This window comes from Blennius ocellaris (genome assembly GCF_963422515.1).
Source record: "Blennius ocellaris genome assembly, chromosome: 5".
Classification (NCBI taxonomy): Eukaryota; Metazoa; Chordata; class Actinopteri; order Blenniiformes; family Blenniidae; genus Blennius; species Blennius ocellaris.
The window spans coordinates 22,155,734-22,175,599 of NC_137654.1; the positions used below are offsets into that span (position 1 = coordinate 22,155,734).

The 19,866-nt window shown below is 43.3% G+C and overlaps 1 protein-coding gene across 2 annotated transcripts; it reads right to left on the bottom strand.

The window, feature by feature from the left end:
• Positions 1-2,961: 2,961 nt before the first annotated feature.
• On the bottom strand, positions 2,962-18,211 carry peds1 (plasmanylethanolamine desaturase 1). Of its 2 annotated transcripts, XM_080497261.1 has the most exons (8): positions 18,048-18,211; positions 17,065-17,184; positions 16,880-16,971; positions 16,651-16,795; positions 16,326-16,538; positions 6,019-6,167; positions 5,171-5,296; positions 2,962-3,611 (listed from the first exon to the last, which is right to left on the bottom strand). In XM_080497261.1, the coding sequence occupies exons 1-8, from the start codon at positions 18,181-18,183 to the stop codon at positions 3,465-3,467; spliced, it is 1,128 nt and encodes a 375-aa protein (XP_080353387.1). In that variant the 5' UTR covers positions 18,184-18,211; the 3' UTR covers positions 2,962-3,464. The 2 variants fall into 2 exon arrangements, with proteins under 2 accessions (XP_080353387.1, XP_080353386.1); XM_080497260.1 differs by lacking the exons at positions 16,326-16,538; positions 16,651-16,795; positions 16,880-16,971; positions 17,065-17,184; positions 18,048-18,211 and adding an exon at positions 8,964-9,018.
• Positions 18,212-19,866: the final 1,655 nt, after the last annotated feature.

Genomic DNA, 19,866 nt, shown 5'->3' on the forward strand with positions numbered 1-19,866 from the left:
CACGGTTAGTAAATCCTTTTTTATTATAGCTTCTTATCGTCGTGCACTCATAACGTTTAACCAAGATAACTTTATTCTAATCAGTGATCGAATATGATTGTGCGTTTTTTTTTAAAGTGCAATACTGGCCCCTGGTGGTGATAGGATATTACTACAGTTTCATAGTGTCTCCAGACAGACTTTGTTGTAAATTAAACAGTGTGAATGTGGTCGCGTCTCCTCTTTCTGATCAGACATGCATCACATGTATTTTGTCACCTCCTGAGTCACTGTGACCCAATGTGGCTTTCAACAGTTAATGACGATAATTATGTGTGAAAGTATTTTCTCTGTGTCCCACTGAACCAGAAACAAGTTAATCACCAACTCTTTCTAAAGAGATTCAGATGTCTCTGCACTCATTTACTGTTGATTGTAGTTTTTACTCTTCTGGTCAAACAAGCAGCTTGTTTCCCCTCCTTCCCCTTCTTAGACAGGCTCCCAGTTCCACTTTCAACCCTCTTATTTTTAAATATAGTCTCTTTCTTTTTTCTATTTTTTTTTTACTGCAGCTGCATTTAGTTATTAAACAACCACAATTGCACTTTTTCAGCTTCTTTTTTTTTTTTTTTACAATATCACTTGTTTAAGCTCACATATCGAACCATAAAAGGACATAATTTATGCAGAGCAACAAGAAAGCGTGCAGGCTGTAAAATCAGACCAAACCATGGAGATTTTTGTAAAACACCCTAAAATGTGCATGATGTTTTAAACCTGCAATGACTTACTGAACTATAACAACTTTTGTGAAGCTCATCGAAGCTTTCTGCTGTCGCTTGTTTAATGTTTTGTTGGGGGTTTTTTTTATGTTCAATTAAGTGTGTGGCAGGAAACCAGAATATGAACACATGGACAGGTCGGACATGCAAACGACGCAACTGAAAACCTGGCCCACATTTGAACCCAGACCTTGTCACTATGACGCAAGGGCCCTAACCACTGTACAAGCATGTGGCCCATTTATTTCATGGTAACCTACTGCCCCAAGGGTTAGGGTTGCACTGGAATTGGGAGCAACAGTTTAACCAGACGGTATCTGTCAGCATGAAAAGGTTAAATCAGCAGCTGAAGAGCTATTTATGTAAAAGAAAAAGAAAAAAAATTGTAATTATCAGCACTCGTTTCAAATAAAAATGGCGTAATAGTTTATTTTTTGAATCCTTTTAATAAATATTTTAAAAGGTGTTAGTTCAACTTATAATAACCCGAGTATTACAAGCCCTCTGTAAATGTGTTTTAGAGTATCTCCATTAAACGCAGTACTAAACAAACCCACTGTTTCTCCACTCTCCTACTCCATGATGCACTCAGTTGTATTAAACATTAAGGAGAGGCAGGAGGATATTTTACTTCAACACAGATCATCTGGAGTTTTAATCGACTTTAACTTCACTTATCCGTTGCGTGACATTTTTGTTCACGACCACCGCATTCCCCGTGTAAACAGGCTGTAAACTAACATTATTGCACACAAGAGATGGTAAAATCTCAATTTTTATTATATTCCTAATGGACTCATAGTTGTGGTAATGTTGCTGGTGGTGCTTAAAGTGACATTAGGCATTTTTCAGGATCCCAGCATGTAGCGGCACAGGACAATGGGGAGAAACTCACGAACTGGGAAAGTAAAAAGCACACTCCTTGATCTGTGTCTCTAATAAGCCAAATCATAATGCTTTTATCTGATTTTTATTGCTCGGAGAGTCACGGGACGAGACGCCGGAAAACAAAACCTGAGCCGGTGCACATGATCACTGATCTGTAGCGACACCGACTCGTGGTTATTTTTGTCTGGTTTCCTTCCGTCTTATTGGGAGTGAAAAGAGTGAGACATCTTGTGCTCTCCGACGCACCCCAGTGTCCACTTGGCAGTTCCTTTTCTGGAGACGTGTGTCACACATACAACACTCAATAGTGAGTGGAACTCCGTTCAAATACTCACGTCACTGTAAACAAGTAGGAATTGTGTAGTCATGTTATTTAAGGTGTACGATTGTACTCGTACTTATGTGACAAGCCAGTTGATAAAGCAGTTAAAATGTAAATAGTAATTTTTAGACATGTTCACTTAGTTGACTCCAAGTTAGCCAGTGTAATAGTCACATGACCCTTCCTGTTCTTTTTGCCCTACTGATGACAAGTAAAACATTTTATTCTATTTACATAGGCCAGCACTGTGGTGAGCACTCGCCTCACACAAAAATTAACACTGGTTTAAGTCTCAGTTGCACCTTTCTTTGCAGCGTATTCTACCAGTACGTGAGTTTTGCTCTGGGTGCTCCATGCATTCATGATTCCCTTGCCCACACTAACCCGCAATTGCCTCTATTGCCCCACAACGAAGTAAATAGGATGAAACGGTGGAGATGTGTGAACTCTTTGAGTGCCAAATCGATTCTTTTACAAGGAAACAGTGACAAATACTACTACGGCCCATTATAATGTAAAATAAACTTCACGTGTATGATTTTGTTCAATTAAGTAAATCCTATTAAGCCCGACTATAAATAACACGCAGCTACATATAACTGCATTAATTGTATCTCCCTGGTATGTGAAGCATTAATATGTATTCTTCTGATAAACACAAGGACATGTGCTTCAACTGCATGTATTAACAAGGTGCACAAGACACAAAAAGGTGAACTTCTTCGTCACACGACAGCTTTATGTGTTAGATAAACTGCTCTGACCTGCCAGAACCGAGAGGAAGCGGATTTCACTTCTACATTCACACAGATCTGCTGCAGATCTAGAAACTACTGTGCACGTTCTCACCTGGAGATAACGGGCCATGTGTGTACAGCCATGCACGTACTCCCAAACTCGGTACCTATTTTGTGCGAGCTAATAAAACCCATTCTTATTCTTTGTGTTTATGTGATGAACGTCAAACTCCAGAGAAACCAAACATTCAGCGAGCAAAGTCAAATCATTCTTTTTTCACCACAGAGAAGCAACACACAGATGTACACTCAATAAGATTATTTATGTTATTGTACAATCTGCATTTTTTTTAAACAAATAATAATAATAATAATTAAAAAAAAAAAAGATTAGTAAGATGTACAGTATTCGAATGATTGGCGTGGACTCACAACTGGAGTGTCCACCCAGAGCTCCAGTGATGGGAAGAAGGAGAGGGCCTGGAATGACGTTCATGATCGCTCAGTAATTCTGCATGTGTGTTTACGTATTCATGTGTATATGCATATGTGTGCGCTTGTGTGTGTGTGTGTGTGTGTGTGTGTTGTTTTGAGCCGTGTTCTGTGTGTGCGCTCAGCCATGGTGTCGGCAGCAGGTGGAATGTCTCATGGCGCAAGGTGGAAGTGAAGGGATGAAATAAAAACAGAGAGAGAGGAAGACGGGAAGAGTCGGGGAATGAGGGGGAAAAAGATGGAGGCAATAACGTAGCAGGGGGCTCAGTTGGTGTAGATCTGGCCCTCCGGAGGCTGAGGAAGCTTCATGTTCTCCTTGCACGTCATGAGCCGTCGCAGCTCCAGCAGCACCATCCGGATGCTGTAGGTGTTCTGCCACTTGGATAGCGCAGTCACCGCGTGCATGTCGACCTGCAGGGCAGAGCGGAGCCGGAGGTTAACGAACACTCGCTCCTCGGAGGCGGCTTGTGTGCCGACATCAGCGACGCACTGGCCTTTTACTGCGTTATGAGACGGCGAGCGGTGGGAGGAAGAACTTCTCAGACGCTCAACTGTGACCTGGAAAGTCTCTTAAGAACGGCAACCACTTTACAGTGCAGTAACGGTAAACAAAGTGTGGAAATTCTGCGTCCTTAGATTCATCCGAGTCTCAATTTACATGAGAAGACCTTCACAGGTGCCAGTGGATGGATTTCCCTTATCATCTGCACTGCAATTGAACACCTTGCTAATCTTGTTTCGATGTAATGATGGCGGTCTTGTTCATTTGTGATCGCACCTCCTTAGATTTAGCACTAGGGCCGGACATGATAGGGCAGGGATAATTATCTTTGGGGCCACACGAAGTGAGAGGGCAAGTGGCTGGGCTTCACGTCTAATGATTCAAAACTAACAACAAGAGAGGACTTCTCTCTTTCATCCATTAACATTCATCTCTCTTCTCTCTTTCATCCATTAACATTCATCCATTAACATTTCATCCTTTAACAGCGCATAGATCCACTTTAGATTTGTTGTAGAAAAGCCTCATTCATTTAAAAATGATAGAGGACATCCAATGTTATGATTGGTCCTGCCAAGGTGGAACTTCAGCTGCCGTATGAGGAAAATAGAGTGTACAAAATATTAGATATTCACACCACTGGCTGTAAGAATTATTTTGATGCAAAAACTACCAGCAACTGCTTGGCCTGCATTTTCGCACAGGATCTTAATCATCAAAAACTTTGAATGAGAAGAGAGGGGGGGGGGGGGGGGGGGAATTAAGAATGTATACGTTAAAACACAATGTAGACTCAAGTGCCTTTGAAAATCAACCTGCTTAACCAGACTGACAGCATTACAGATACGCTACGAGATTTTTCATTGTGTACGTTAGAAAAGAACCATCGGACCACAGATTAACAGCATGAATTTATGTGTGTTGGACAGCATCACCATTGTTTAAAAGAAGCTACTCAACAGCATTTCATTTACCCAAAAGTGGATTAAAGCAAGATTTTAAGCGCAAAACAACGCGGGGAAAAATGTTCTTCTCCAAAGTGTGATTATTGTCAGGGAGGCGTTCAAGGACAGCTCGAGAGTGTCGGTCAGCTGGGTATTAGATAAACTCATAACCCAGTTAAGCATGATTGGTCTCACCATCTAAAAATATGCGTCAGGGAAGAATTATTGTGTCATTACCACATCTTGCTTTACCGTTGTGTTTTACCCAGACCAGAAAAAGTCCCTGTCCTGGCCACCATCATTTCAGCTCCATCCCCTTTTTCTAAATCTTGATTCTGTAGAGCTGCTGCCATCCGAGTTTTACACCATTTTAACTTCAATTCTCATAATTTACTGTGTTTTTAGCACCATGTTTTTACCTCTCCGGATGAAAAAATGCCAGGATGTCATCTACTTTAAGGGTCTAAACTACCGAGGCATCCGAACACAGGTAATGAAGATAATGCCGCAACTGGGTTACATACCACACCGTTGGTGGTGTGCACGCCATTCAAGTTTATCTTCGTCACAAATCTGACAAACGGAGGCGACTCTGGGTATCCTGGCCCACATTCCACCTTCAGATTGTACATCCGGTTTTCATAGCTGGTCTGTGGACGGAGAAAAGCAGTGAGAGGTGATAAGGCAGCGCGCAGTGTGTTCATGAGCTCCAATCCATGAGGGAAGACGTGCAGGTAGTAATAATGGTGTGACTACAATCAAAATGTATTGGTTCAAACTTTTAAAAAAAAACAAGCGATAATCACAACACCGATCTATTCTGATTGGCAGCAACATCCACAGCCCTCCGAAAAAGGCTTGTCAGTTCTAATTATAAACACTGCAAAATGATCATTGAGCTGCATTTGATCTAACTGAGCTTCTTCTCGGCGGTCGCACAAGCCAAATATGGCGACGCTCCACTAAAAGCGTTGCTTTTTAAATAGATTAGGTCTATGATGGACTCCCAAACTTCAAATATCAATTGATTCTGCTTTTAAATTGTTCAAAGATTAAAAAAATAATAATAATAATAATAAATAAAGCTCCCCAGATCAATGCCTGTTCTTCAGTAAGCTGCAGTCATGCTATATAGTTTATCTCTACTTCGGTGATTCATAGATATTATCACCTGGGATGTAGAATTACTCCCACTTTAACTTGCTAAAACTTTCACTCACAGTTTTGTTAAAACTAGTGAGAAAGTCTGTGCGTCTCCAGGCTTGTTCCGCCGACAGAACGCCAAACCTGAGACCTCTCCGGTTACGTAAGGGTCTGGTAATCTTCTGGCCACACGGCTCTCGCTGAAGTGTTAGAAATGACAACCACTAACCCTGGGTGGGCCGAGGATCACCCCTCTCCACTTTGATAAGGTCATGTCCTCGTCGTCCTCCAGACCCCAGCTCACTGTGCCGTCTCCTACACCTTTCTGACCTTCTTCCAGCTCATCCAGGAGCCGGAAATTGCGGGGAACTGTGACGCCTGTTTGTGGACAAACGACACGAGAGAGAGGACGTCACGCTGGCCTCCCGTCAAGTTCAGGATTCAGTTCCGAGTTTCTTTTTTTTTTTTTTTTTTAACTCGTGAGACACTTGCGGTCACACTTCGTCCTGTGTGACATCTGTGACGGTCTCCATCCTTACATAAGCCACAGGTCACCAGGCAGATTTGCTTTGATTCCTTCTTTCAAGCGGTTCATCTGAGCTCTGGCGGCTACGTAACAAACAGACTCGTTGATGAGCAGGTCTGTCGCCAAATCAACACCGGTACTGTTCAACCCAGGCATAAAAACTGCACAAACCAACAGTTTTACCAAATTAACGAAGTCGACGATGCAAGAAGTGCTTTCTACTTACATCAGATTTGTGTGAGAGTCAGGAAGTCCCGCTGATGTGATGACTGTTTATACATTTAATAAGGGACCGTGAGCTCTTTGCTTGTAAACGATTTCCACCACAATAATCCCGCGAGTGCTTTTAGCCTAGTGAACATCATCATTTCCAAAGTTATGGAAGTTCAGTTGCATAATAGCAATCGTAAAAGAAAAAAAGCATCCAGTGTGCCGTTTGTTTGCAGACTTTGGTATGATGTTAAAAAGCTGAGGACGGTCACGCCTTGGATACTGTGGACGACTCCGCTATAATACTAAACAACACCATAAAGCCTGGCTGAGGAGCCTTGATTTTCTTCAGCTGACCTTTTTTAACTAGCGGCTGTACGTTTTGATAGTCTGTTGGGAGTGCGGCCGTGTAAAAAGTCTGCTGGTCCCTTGGACTTGTGTGATCAGCATAAAGTGCATCACGGAATCTCATGCAGCAGCAACCTGCTGGTCCCCCCGGGCTGACGTGGTCATCATGAATCAAACATAGAGGCCTGCAATCCCTTTGCTGTGTAACACCCAAATCAGGCCTATTTTGAGAGGTATGGGTTGGTTCAGGCATCTGATCTGAATTTGTCGCAAGCAAGTCGAACCAGAGAAAAGGCCCAAGGTACCCTCCAGGGTGTGGCTGTAAGAATTTTGTCTTTTTGGTGGCAACACCTTACAACACCTCTGTGTCTCCTCTCTGGAGGAAAGTGGTGGGAAAAGGACTGTACGGTAGTACATTGTGGACTAAGTGGCTAGAAAAATTAATGGATGAAAAATTGTTAGTGAATTTTAATGGGTATGTATAAGGTGTTTCAGGCAGACCCTGCATGAAAGGTCTTTCCAAATTTGACAATTAAGGTGATGTTAATATTTTTGAATCATGTCTGTCTTCCTAAATTTGTGCCATGTAAATTTGCCTTCATCACACACACAAAAATGAACACACCATGAACAACTCCTGTTGAAAGAGGCTCTGTTATTGAGAGGAAAAGGCTGAGAAAATCCCAGCTGGGATAACAATCTGAAGTACTTCAGGCCAAATAAAACAGACAAATATGAGACAGCACAAATGAAAAGTATGGATCTATAGTTGTAGGAAACAAGGGACCTCAGATCTGAGAGAAGCCATCCAAACATTTGTTGTTGATCTTCTGAAAGGGAGCCACTGCACCCTCAGACTTGAGATGTTGAAGAGCCCCAGACATTGACTATATTAATGGTTTATATGCTGTAGAAGTAATCTGAATTTGAATTGTCCTTGAACTGGCTAGTTTTGTTTTTTTAAATTTGATTACATCATGGAGCCTCCCCCCTTTTTATTCAGTTTCTGACTGATTTCGATTCCCTTGCTCCTTTTATAGCACGTGTTATTGTCTGTACCCCCCCCCCCCTCTTAAATCAAAAGACGAGTTCTATAAACGAGGTTAACCAAACAAAAAAAGAAACGTGATTGTTAAAATTGGAAAAGACCACGAGGCATCACGGAACCGTCTGTCAGACAGACACAAGCGTCTGCCAGGCTCTCCTCTCCCGTCCATGTGACTCATCCCGGCTGGCAGCAGACCGGGAGAAGAACCGACACCTTTTCGCTGAAAACGGCTCTCAGGAGCCCTCAAGATGAAACCAGGTGGGGGTTTTTTTTCCTCTTGTCCTCTGACTGACTGAGCATCTGGCCTCGGCTGTGCTGCATCAATGTGGCCTCTGCAGTGAGATACGACGAGAGCTGCACCGCAAAACCCGAGCCCACCCAAACAAACCGAGCCCCGGTGCCAGCTGGAGCAGCGGCTCTTTTTTTTTTTTTTTTTAATGGATTAAATGTGATTCGCAAGTCGAAGTGAGGGTGGGGAGAAAAAAACAAACAAACAAAAAAAAAAAGTCCCCGTTATTGTTGACAGTGGCAGCCGGGGCAGAATGCGGATGAACCAGCAGATTATGTTTAGATAAACGCCACAGACGTGCTCTCAATCACGCCGGTTTTCAGTCATTTATCTGATGTGGCACACACACACACACACACACACACAAAAAGAAGCTAACACGGTCGTTTTTTTTAGCAACGTTGTCGTTCAACCGCGTCACTGCCACATATCGGCTCCGATCATAGGATTTAATAGCAAGTCGCATCATCAGCATTTATACAAACAGATGTGTGATCATTGAATCGCCAGTCCCGCAGCGTCTCGCCTCCTTTTATCCAACTTCACTTACGTTAGCTTAGCTAATAGCATCGCTTCCTATTCATTCTCTCCGGGGCTTCGCTTTCGCTTCTGTCATCACGCGCAGCTCAGCGCGTCCAGCGACAACGAACCCCCGGCGCTGAAAACCTAACATCGCCACTGTGAATATTCACCGAGACGATTTGTTCCCCCTACGGCTTCTCATGGTGATAAATAAATGCCTCAGTCATTTACCTGATCCGGCGGGGCACGCCATCTTGTCGCTGCTCAGCGGGTGCGCGCACGTAACCTTCTGCCGCTGGGAAGTCGGACGTGCGCGCGCGAGGAAGGAACTCGAAGCTCTCGCCTGTCAAGTTGTTGCGAGAGATGATGAATAAACGTACCGCTTATTGATATGAAACCAGAAACCTGAGACATTTCACATTCTGATATGATGGAATTAAGACAAATAGAGTTTTTGTACAATATTTCTTGTACATCCCAAAAACAAAAAACACAAGCTGCTTCTTTGAGCACACTTACACAATCTCACATACTATTTTATTACATTATTGGCTGTGTTACATTCAATCTTATTACTGGTAGTTGTGTTATTGGCCATTATTACATTATTGCATATTGGTTACTTCAAGTGCAGTCATATTGAGAGATGTCTCTAAAATCCTCTCATGAAGGAACATCTGAAAAAAAAAATGGAGGAAAAAAAATGGAATTGATTTCGTTGTGGTGTAGTTGTGTGGACTCGTGTAGAGAATTTGAGTCTGGGTTGAGCCAGGGAGCCATTCTGTGCAACAGGTTCTTGCTGTGCTTGCGTTGGTTTTCACTGGTTGCTCCAGTTTCCTCCCACATTCCGGATACCTGCAGCTCAGGTTTGTCTCTAAATTACCTTAATGTGTGAACATTAAGGTAATTTAGAGTTTGTCGGGCAGTGTGACGAGCAGCTGGTCCAAGGCTTACCTTGCCTTCACAGAGACATAATTTTGTTAAATCTCTATTGTTATACTTGTTAAATGTATACCAAAGTGTGTAAAGAATTTTATGGTAAAAAAAAAATGTTACGATCATGGCTGAATATAAATCTCTTGGTCTGATTCAGTACGCAACTACTGGGATGTCCTGCTCTTTCTGTTCTTAAACCAGGCTCTTCAGCCAATCTTTGTGAAGTTCCTTGATGTTCTTGCTTGACAATTTTGTCTCAGCTGATGCGTTTACCTTTTCATACCACAGATTGTCTTTAAAATCCACCTTTTGTGAATTCGCTTTGATTCAACTGTCTGTCATCGCACAAACCCTTTAGATAGATGTTGACATCCTTGGGCAAAACATTGAACATCATTGGAGGCCAAGCACCTCACATGGCAGCCGTCACCATCGTGACTGAAAACAGGAAATATAAGAGAAGTTTTGTCACGAGTGCATTCTGGACTACTGTTAAGTCAGCATGCTTCAACCGTCATTGCAGATGTGTGTAGACTGATCTTAACTGTGGAATCCTATTTTGATTATCAGTTGTCCATGCCTTTGAGTCATTATGTATTTATTTAATTTTGTGAGAATTCGTGATATTGATTCTCGTATTTTTTGTCAAGTTGAATTTCATCGGGGTCATTTTATGCCTAAAAATCATGAGTTCTGCACTCAGTCAGTGACGCATCCTGATATCTTGCATCTCTTTGTTTCACTTTGGTCCTTTTACTTACTTTTGGAATCACTTCACATCTCTGGCACAATCTTGTGTTGTAGTTTGGTCACCTTGCAACTTTCCTACTGGATAGCATATTTGTCGTATGTGGTTTATAAAAGATTCTTTTCCTCAATTTGTTATAACTTTGTGGTCTAAATTTGTCCCCCCCCCCCCAATTACTTTTTTTACTGTCTTTGTGTCACATTTGACGTCTCATCTGGCTTAGTATAGATAATATGAGGTCTTTCTTTAGGCTCTTGGGTTTGTGCCTGGTAAGAACATGTGGTCTAATGTTCAGGGCTTATAATTAGAAATGATCCTGCTGTATGTGGATGCTTGATGCAATGGTGTGAGCAGTGTACGGTGAGGAGTGAATGTACATCAGCTGTTAAAAGCTGTAAAAATGAACCAGAGCTGAGCTCCAAGCAGAAGCCAGTTGAAATATGTATTAGGTGTTTGTTTTTTTAACAGCAGCTCCACAGAACAAACGTCACTAATAACTTGAAGGACGACCCTGTCGGTCTATTTTTACGATGAACATCTGCGCCTTTCTTGCCGTGTCATGTCAAAACGTCAGGCGGTGACTGCAGGCGCCTCAGAGATCGAATGAAGGGAGGCAAAGAGCAAGACCAACGGCGCGAGCACAGAGAATCTGAAGCTTTGTAGCAACAACAAAAGAGACACAAACACAAAGAGAGCTGTTTATTAGTTTAATTATAAATACAGTTTAATTTACACATTGTAGGCCTCCCAAGAGGAAGGCAACAAAAAGGCATCAAGGCATTATTCTGATATCTAAAACTCCGTCACCACTGGCTTTACGTAGCCAACAACAAACATCCATGAGGGTCTCGCCTCAGATAAAAGTAAGAGTCAAATGAAGGGCAATTTAAAGTCAGTCAATAAATTGTTTTTTTCCCCCCCTCCCCCAACATTGTTGGCAAGATTTACAGTAAATCAATTAGGGAGCAGATAAGGCAATTCAATAATCTGTCCCAGGATCATTACATGAGTGATTTCTGACAAAGCATGTCAAACATACCAACAACAAACTGCCCCACCTCCCCCCTCAATAACATTTGTATTTACTTTCTTCAAAAATATCGTCTCTCCAATGGGAAAATATTCTAATTTAACCGCACAAGGTCACAAAATGCCCTTCTAGTCAAAGGGAATTGTCTCGAAGCAGAAAAACCAAACACGGGCTCAATCACGAAATCCACCTTAAGAACAAGAGGAAACGTTAACTCACTGCACTGATTCATGGCTACAATAGAACCGAAAACACACTTGAAACTCATTCGACTACTCTTGGCCAAATAAAATCTGGAACTGAGCAATTGGAACAACTTTTATTTATATATATATATTAAATAACTTCACGAAAAGGAGTTTCTTTTTTCCCCCCCCCCATCACAAATTTACTATTTTAATCAGTCTAACCACATCCTGAGATCATCTGGAGTATAAGAATAAAAACTACTGCTTATGCGTCAAATCTAAGCTCACTCTCCTCCATAGCGATAACAGCTAGTCTGTAAAATTATTTGCTCTCATTGAGTAAATGCTAAATTGTCAGCCTCTAATGTGAGTATGGTGCATTTCCAGCTATCGTCTTTAGTCATCTTTATCTTCTTTTCTGCTCATTTACAAAAGCACAACACATCCTTATAGTTTCTCTACCTTTATAAGATCACAAAAAAGCAATTTAACGAAGCGCCAAAACATCCAACAGGCGACGCCAGAACTTCGGTTTTGAAAGAACGTCAACGTTCCAGAGTGTTGGCTGACTGCAGTCCGACAGTACGTGACCGCTTCGCCTAATACTGAAGAAAAAGATCTGCAGAAGCAGCACTACTTTGACTCGGGTGTCGCACCACGCCGTCCATCTACCGCCACGCATCGCCACGACCAAGCGTGCGCACCAAAGCCGCTTCCCGCAATATCCTACAAGCACTACGCAATCTGCAGTGTTCTGCTGTTGACCTATGGTGAATCGTCTTATATAATCAAGCATGAAGGATTCAAAAAAAAAAACTGGAATATTACATAACATCAATCACAACTTTGGTTGTAAAAAAAATCAACTATCGGTATCTTTAAAATTATCTACTTGGACTATAACACCAGGAGCTTCACAGGTAAGCCTTAAACCTGGCAGGGTCATCTCCCCCCCCCTCTTCTCGACCTGAAAACCTTGGCGAGGATTTCCTTGGAATGAGGGGAACATTTTGGTGTTTCGAAAACCGGGACCAATTTGGTCAAAGTTTGAGGTCATCAAGCAGTACTTTGAAATTCACCTGGAGCCAAGGCGGTCCTTGCTCAGTGTCCGCTTCACACAAACTCCAAGGAAAGCCGGTGACCCCCAGTGTATTGCTTGCACAAGCCAACATGCTCTCAATGCATGCACGCATTCTTACGCCCGCGCGTGTGACATCTAGAACGGGTTCAAACATTTTGTCATGCAGTCTGTTAAGGTAGCTAGAATTTTTTTGAGCTCCAGTTTTTCCAACCCTACTTTTGTAAACTATGAGAAAAAGAAAAAGGCATTTTAATCTAAATCACACGAGTTAAGACGCAAAGTTAAGGGCCTCTTATTACACTGCATAGTTGTTTGCTGTACAATACATTTACAGATAATCGACAACACCATTGGGGAAAAAAAAAAACACACACGAAAAAAAAAAAACACAGATCTCAGAACCAGTTAATCTCATCTACAGGAGTGAAGAAAGTCCTGGATCATCAGCCTTCAGTGAAGCCCTTGAAACGTCACAAAGTCTGCCTGTCACGGTTACAGAGAAGGTACGGCGCATCAACATTACTCATCAGAATGTTATGCTCCAACTCCCGACAGCTCCTTCTTACAGCAACACACACACACACACACACACACACACACGCAGAAAAAAAAATTGTAATATGCGAGGAGTGAAAACGGTGTTACACAGATAGCACATAGATCTGGAGCGTCTGTGTCTGATTAAGTCGAGGCGCAGATCCCCTAGGATGACGGCGTCAAGCGTGGCAACACCTGAAAGTGCTGCAGAGGAGGAAAAGGAAACACGACGACTGTGGCGAGTAAGGCAGCGACTGCATGTGCCCTTTTTCTGCAAAAACTGCCAGTTTACAGGAGAAAAAAGAAAGAAAAAAACGTAAAGAGTAAAAGTGAGATTAACTGGGCACATGATGGTGTGGAAAAAAAATAACAAAATAAAGGCTCACTGCGGTCCAACTAACACAACAGATAAATACACACTCCGCAGCCACTTTATTAGGTACGCCATCTAACGTAAAGCGAAGCCATGAATTCTGCTTTTATAAAAGCAACGATGCCGTATTTGCTTGAGATCGCCAGAGGTTTCCATTTGTTTGCATTAGCTGGTTTGGGGCCATTCCTCTGTGGGTTTTGGGTGATTTCCACGTGTATATTGGATTCATTTTCTGGACACTCCAGATTCCACCCACAGCTGGTTAGATTACGGTAACATTTAGCTCGCCTGTATTATACAGAGATGGAAAATAATAGAGTGACCACAATAGCTTAATTCTGCCCATGCATTAATGAATCAAAACCTCTGAAGTGACCTCAAGCTAAATTAATCATTACTTCAATAAAAGGGGAATTTATGGGAAAACCGTTGTACTGAATCGAATGAGGATGGAAAAGTACCCAATAAACCGGCCGACTGGCGAGTGTAAATTTCACCAGACTATCTAAAGGTTTCGCATCGACGCCGACTACAGTTTTACACACATTTCAAACGATTCACAGCAAAATGTTTTGTCTGAAACCATGTACTTTTGTGTTTGCGCCCACATCAGTGAAGGAGCAGTTCTAGTGGCCAAAATCACTCCGGAAAATAAAGTCACAGGAGGGAGATTGTATTCGTTTTGCATTTTAAAATGAAGTCAAAATGTTTTACACAGAAAATTTCAAACCGTATCATGTTTTCTTCTTTTCAAAATGCAAAATATAAAAAGAATATTCTTCCCATTTCTATTTCCCCTAACATGACCCTTACACAGGGTCTGTGGATCTGACATCAACAAGAGCACTTTGGTTTGTTTCCTTTTTTTTTTTTTTTAGCATCCTGGTGGTAGCAATTAGCTCTTCCTCTGTATCTGGAGTCATCGTCTCCAAGTGACAAATCGCATATTAAAACAATGAAATATGGCTACATTTTATCTTTTATACTGAACGAAGACAAGAAATATTTAACACGTCGTATATCACCTTTCGTCAAAGGCCTCATCAAAAGCGTACAGGACTGAAACCAAAATGTGCAAGTCGACGAAAAATGTAACAGTTATCAGTTTTGTTCTTCGCAATCTAAAAATTCCAAGTCGCCCTCAGCACGAGCACTCACCATGGCCTAGATCCAATTTTATCTCTCGCACGTCAAGTAGACCCCTGGTAAAGTGAAGTTGCAAAGACCGATCCACAGAAAATTAAAGTGCCGCTAAATATAAACGTGATTTGAGCGAGTGTCCAAATAAGCAACAGCTGTGGCTTCCCGAAGAGGAACGAGAAGAAAGTGTTCATTCTTTCAAGTTTTCGTTCTTGTGTTTGAATCCCCCCCCCCCCCCGACGCTGGACGAATCATTTAATCTCCTCGAAAAGCAATTCGAGTTGTACACGACGCCACCGCCGTCTCGACAAAAGCCTTCAAAAAGTGATGAGCTATGTTAGATATACAAAAGACTTACGGATATATTGCAATTTGAAAGGATTCCGTGAATGAATAATGAGGAAAAGGAACAAAGCCCTCCATTTAGAAAAAAAAAAAAAATTATGAAAAAAAGAAAATGTGCAAGACTTAAAGCTATGGCATCAGAAGATGTTACGTTTTTTTGTTTTTTTAACTCCCTATGGATTACAGTTTAAGTGAGGCAATAAAAAGGGGAGGAGAAGCCTGGACGGAGCCAGCGTCTTCTGAGGTAGGGTGCAGTTAGTCTTCGCGGTTACTTCACTTTGTGAGCCCATTTCAGGTCGTCCGCTCGGGGCTTCTCGCCCGTCACTCCCTGGATGAGGTCCTCCAGGTTCCTCCAGAAGCCCAACTTCTCCAGAGGGTAGTTCAGCCAACCTGAAGTAGGAAAACTTTAAAAATCAGACCAGCGTCTCATCTGCTCAGCTCTCCTCCCAAACGGACGCTGCTCTGATTAGGTTTTTATTTGACTTTTAATCTACAACACAGGTGCAAGAAGGGAAGCCAGTAGCTATGGTACTATTAAAAAGGAGCCTTCACTGTTGTCTGGTCCCACTGGTCCCAGACTTTAAAGGCCTCTAAACCGACCAAACACAGAATGGGAATGGAAGAAAAAAAACAAAAAAAAAAACGTACCAGGTGTGTTGCTTTACATCAAATCCACCATAAAGCATTGCGAGTTTACAAAGTAATGCTGCAGGAAATAAGTCGCAGCAGCTTTCCAGCAAGGACACGATCATACAATCCTGGTACAGTAAGGAGGCCGTGCTTTCCTCCAAGTTCCCGAAATGTAATATCTTCAACATGTGCAGACTAGTTTTAATGAGCCACGGATTGAAGTGTGCGAGAGCGAGGATACATATAAAAACACGCCGGACACCAGGAGGAGGATTCAACACCGCTGGTTTACATGTTCGAGCAGCTCAGGCTCCTGTTAACCTGGACAGTGGGTTTTCTTTTCTCCTCAAACTCTGCTCTCGACCAGCGAGCTACACGACAATCTGGAACACAGCCTCAGAGAAACGCTGGAAAACCACAAACAGCTTGTAGAAATGTCACCCAGCTTTTTTTTGTTTTTTACTGATACTATTCCTTTAGATATTTACACAAGAGCAAGTAAGTCTGTGGATTTTTCTCACTCGACAATGTGTATTTACACTTTAGCGCAACCCCCCCCCCCCACTGGAGTAAACACAGATGTACCTGTCGTGATGCAGAAGTACGTCTCATGGGGGGAGACGTGATGGATGCGGTGGTGCTTGCGAGGGAGGATGATGTGGCAGTCCTGCAACAACACGACCCAGCGAGGCAGGCCGAAGTACGTGTGCGACCACTTGTGGATCTGGTTGGTGAGGGTCACAAAGATGGCCAGTGCAAACAAGTAGCAGTACCAGGGGTAGATATGGTAGATCTCCGCTGTGGATAGAAAGAGGAGAGAGAGAGACTTTTATTTGGTTTTGAAAGGTAAAAAAAATCAATTTACATGGTCGTGGTTGAGGAAATGTCAGCGTGTTGATCGTAAACTCGCCAGGGGAGAGGGTGAGGAAGTTGAAGGCCATGTTGGCGAGAGGAACGATGGTCAGCATGCAGTTGTCACCGTTGGTCTCGATGAAATCATGCCGGGTGATGGCTGTGGGGTCGATGTGGTGCTCCCTGAACGGACGTATAAAGGCCTGCAGAACACACGAGGAGGATTACATTCTCTCTTCATTCTCTGAGGTTCAAGCGGTGGGAGTCAACTTCAGTGGAACCCACACCTTTCCGAAGATGGGCAGATCCACAGATCCCCACGTGTCCGCTCCCCAGTGCACAAGCCCTGATGCAAAGTCTGCAGTGAGTATCCCTGCCACTGAAAGAAAAAACAAACGGCCGGGGGTAAGAAAAGTGCAAGACGCAAACACAGACAAACGCAACATTGGGGAATTGTGCCATTTCTGCTTACCGATGCCCAGCAGGATGGGCCATGCATGTCCCAAATGGAAATTGGCAAGGAGGTGAATGAAGTTGAAGGCCATGAGAGAGAAGCAGAGGAGGACACTGATCCATTCTTGACATCGTTTGCCTTAAAAAACAAGCAAACAAACAAACAAACAAAAAAAGCTTATTCATAAAGATGGATCAGAAAATGATGCTTCTGATAAGACTTATCAGTTGCAACATGCTGCACGACCTGACCTGACAACTCCAGTCAGCATAATTATCTACCAGACGTCTTTTACAACAAGGAAAAGCCCAGCGTGGAGACGTTACTCTTGCTCTTTGCCTCGTATACGCCACAGAAAATACCTGCGAACGTCTCACAACTCCAGGAAGTCAATGCCCGAGTGAGATCGGGCTCAGATCTGACCACCACACAGCCACAGTGCCACGTATTTTCTATAGTGGCCGTCAACTTCAGTCCCCTCTGTGCATTCGAACCGATCCGACATCGGAAGGAGGACATTTAGTTTAGTTCCCGTGGCCACGCGTTGCCCTCACCGTTGCCGTCTCCGGGCTGACTGAGCAGCAGAGGCGGTTACGAAAGGTCACTGCAGCTCCGTGGCTCCAAAAAAAAAAAATGAGGCTTGTGAGCCTAAAGCAGAGGCAGTGGATTCTTCTAACCTCTGCCCGATGCTCGAAATGTCAGAGCTGCACAGCAAGTCGAACACAAATTCAGCCGATCTCACATGATTCCCATTGTGTAACGGCAGCATTGTCTCTCAAACAATCCGCCCCACAACTGCCGTTCGTCGCTCGCTTGTCATTTCCATAATGAGCTCTTAAAGAAAATGTTCGTGCAGTTGTTTTGTTTGGGGTTTCCCCCCCCACTCTCAGTTTGTTTCTTGGTAACTAAATAACGCCTGGCGTTATGTCACGCCACTCACGGACTACTTGAACCGGGGGGAACGAGCCAGTAAGACGGAGCCGCCGAGAGGATCGACTCACCTGGCGAGTACAAATTGGCCAGTTCGCGGGCACCGGCGTGCTGCGGACCCCACCGCGCCGTGCCCCGGCCCGGTCCCTGGGGCTGGGGGCTCTGCGTTTCCACCTCGCAGCCGTCCTTGTTAACCATACTCGCCATTTCTCCGCTGTGGGCCCGGCCCCTTCAATCTGTCTCTCTCTCTCTCCGTACTCAGTCACAGGAACCTACGGAATCGTCAACTTCTCAGCCCACAGACAGCGGAGCGTTTTCTAGCCAATCGGATGCGAGTCGCTGAGCTCACTGGCCAATCACAGCGCGGGAGGTTGTTCCTCGGGCGCACGGGGAACCAATGGGAAAGGAGGGTTTCTGGCTGGAGGGAGGAGGGGGGGGTGGGGGTGGGGGTGGGGGAGGAAGAACTGCGTTTCCTGACCCCACCCGTGCTGCCTGGTGCCCGGTCAGCCCTCTGCTGGAGGAACGCTTCACCAGCCGAACAAAGGTGTTACAGCCGAATCCATCACCCGTGTCGATTAGTGGCACCAAAGAGTTCAGCGTGTTGACAACGCGTGTATTGACAACGCTGAACTCTTTACTAATTGACCACGAGACTGCGTTGTGGCAACTTCAACGGTGTAAAAGAAGCATTTACATCATTCAACTAGAAAATTCCAGAGGAAATTTTGTGTGCCTAAGAGCTTTTACTGTTTTATGAACGCATAACTTTGTATACGATATTGTTATAATCAGTGTATCTGTTGATCCAAGAAGGGATTCAGACCCAGCCCATCTCATTAACTTTTGTTATACACTTTTTAGGGTTGTTGTTTTTTTTTTTTAATCTCCTTGTAGTACAGTGTAAAATACATTACAAACTGTACTATGTTCTTTACCCATTATCAACTCGGATAGTTTCCAAGAAGGATGGATGAATCCAAATTAAACTTTTGCTCCGAGACTTCCGAGCAGGTGTATCTGGTTTTATGTGGTCGTCTTCATTTAAATACATGCAAGGGGGGAAAAAAGTCTCGTATTGAAACAGAAAAGAGCTTCATGTTGTAAACCAGAACAGGCGAGTTTGTGTAATTCTCTAGCGCACCACAAGGTGGAAGTAAGACTCAATGTATAACGTTGACATCTCCAGTCTGTTGTGAATCAGCTATTTTTGTTTTCACTTCTCTCCCCATTAGGTTTTCAAAAGTCTTTTTTTTTTTTCAAATCAAGAATCCAAAGACAAAAAGCTCTCTTGACTCAAACATGCGGTCGCCTGAAATTGAGCTGAATATGAAAAGTTAAGAAAATCTGACATTGATGTCAAATCTCGGATCTTCCAAGAAAAAGCTGAGACCCCCAAAAACTACAAATATCAGTTGAACGGCGACGGGTTGTTTGCTTTTCCTTAAGCTATTGGGACTTCTTTGTGTTGTAAAGTGTCATGTTCAAACAGAAAACTCTCCATTCTGTGGACAGACCGAATGGTCTTGAGACACAAACCAGACCGACTGCATTTCTCACAACACCCACCCTGACCCTTACACAGTGTTGGGAGTGAATGCATCATGCAGCACGTCTTTGCACACAATAACACTCTGTGACTGGTTTAAACTAGTCTGTGAACGATGTGGGGATCCAGCTGCTTTCTGGAGTGGAGTCCGGGGCTGCTGCTGCTGTTGCCTTCATGCGCATCACCGTTGTGAGACGATTACGCACGAACTTTAAAAAAAAATAAAAAAAAATGGTAAACATGTGGCCGTAAACTTGGATTTTTCCATTATGGGCGGGTTATTGAGATGCAAACTGTAGAGGGCGCGAATGGACGCGTTGTCAACAAATGCGTGTTTTCTTAAT

Coding starts and splice junctions, on each gene's coding strand:
- peds1 (XM_080497261.1), bottom strand. CDS start 18,183: ATGGCGAGTATGGTTAACAAGGACGGCTGCGAGGTGGAAACGCAGAGC. Junction 16,796..16,879: donor ATCTGCCCATCTTCGGAAAG/GTGTGGGTTCCA, acceptor TGTGTTCTGCAG/GCCTTTATACGTCCGTTCAG. Junction 16,539..16,650: donor CTTCCTCACCCTCTCCCCTG/GCGAGTTTACGA, acceptor TTCTATCCACAG/CGGAGATCTACCATATCTAC.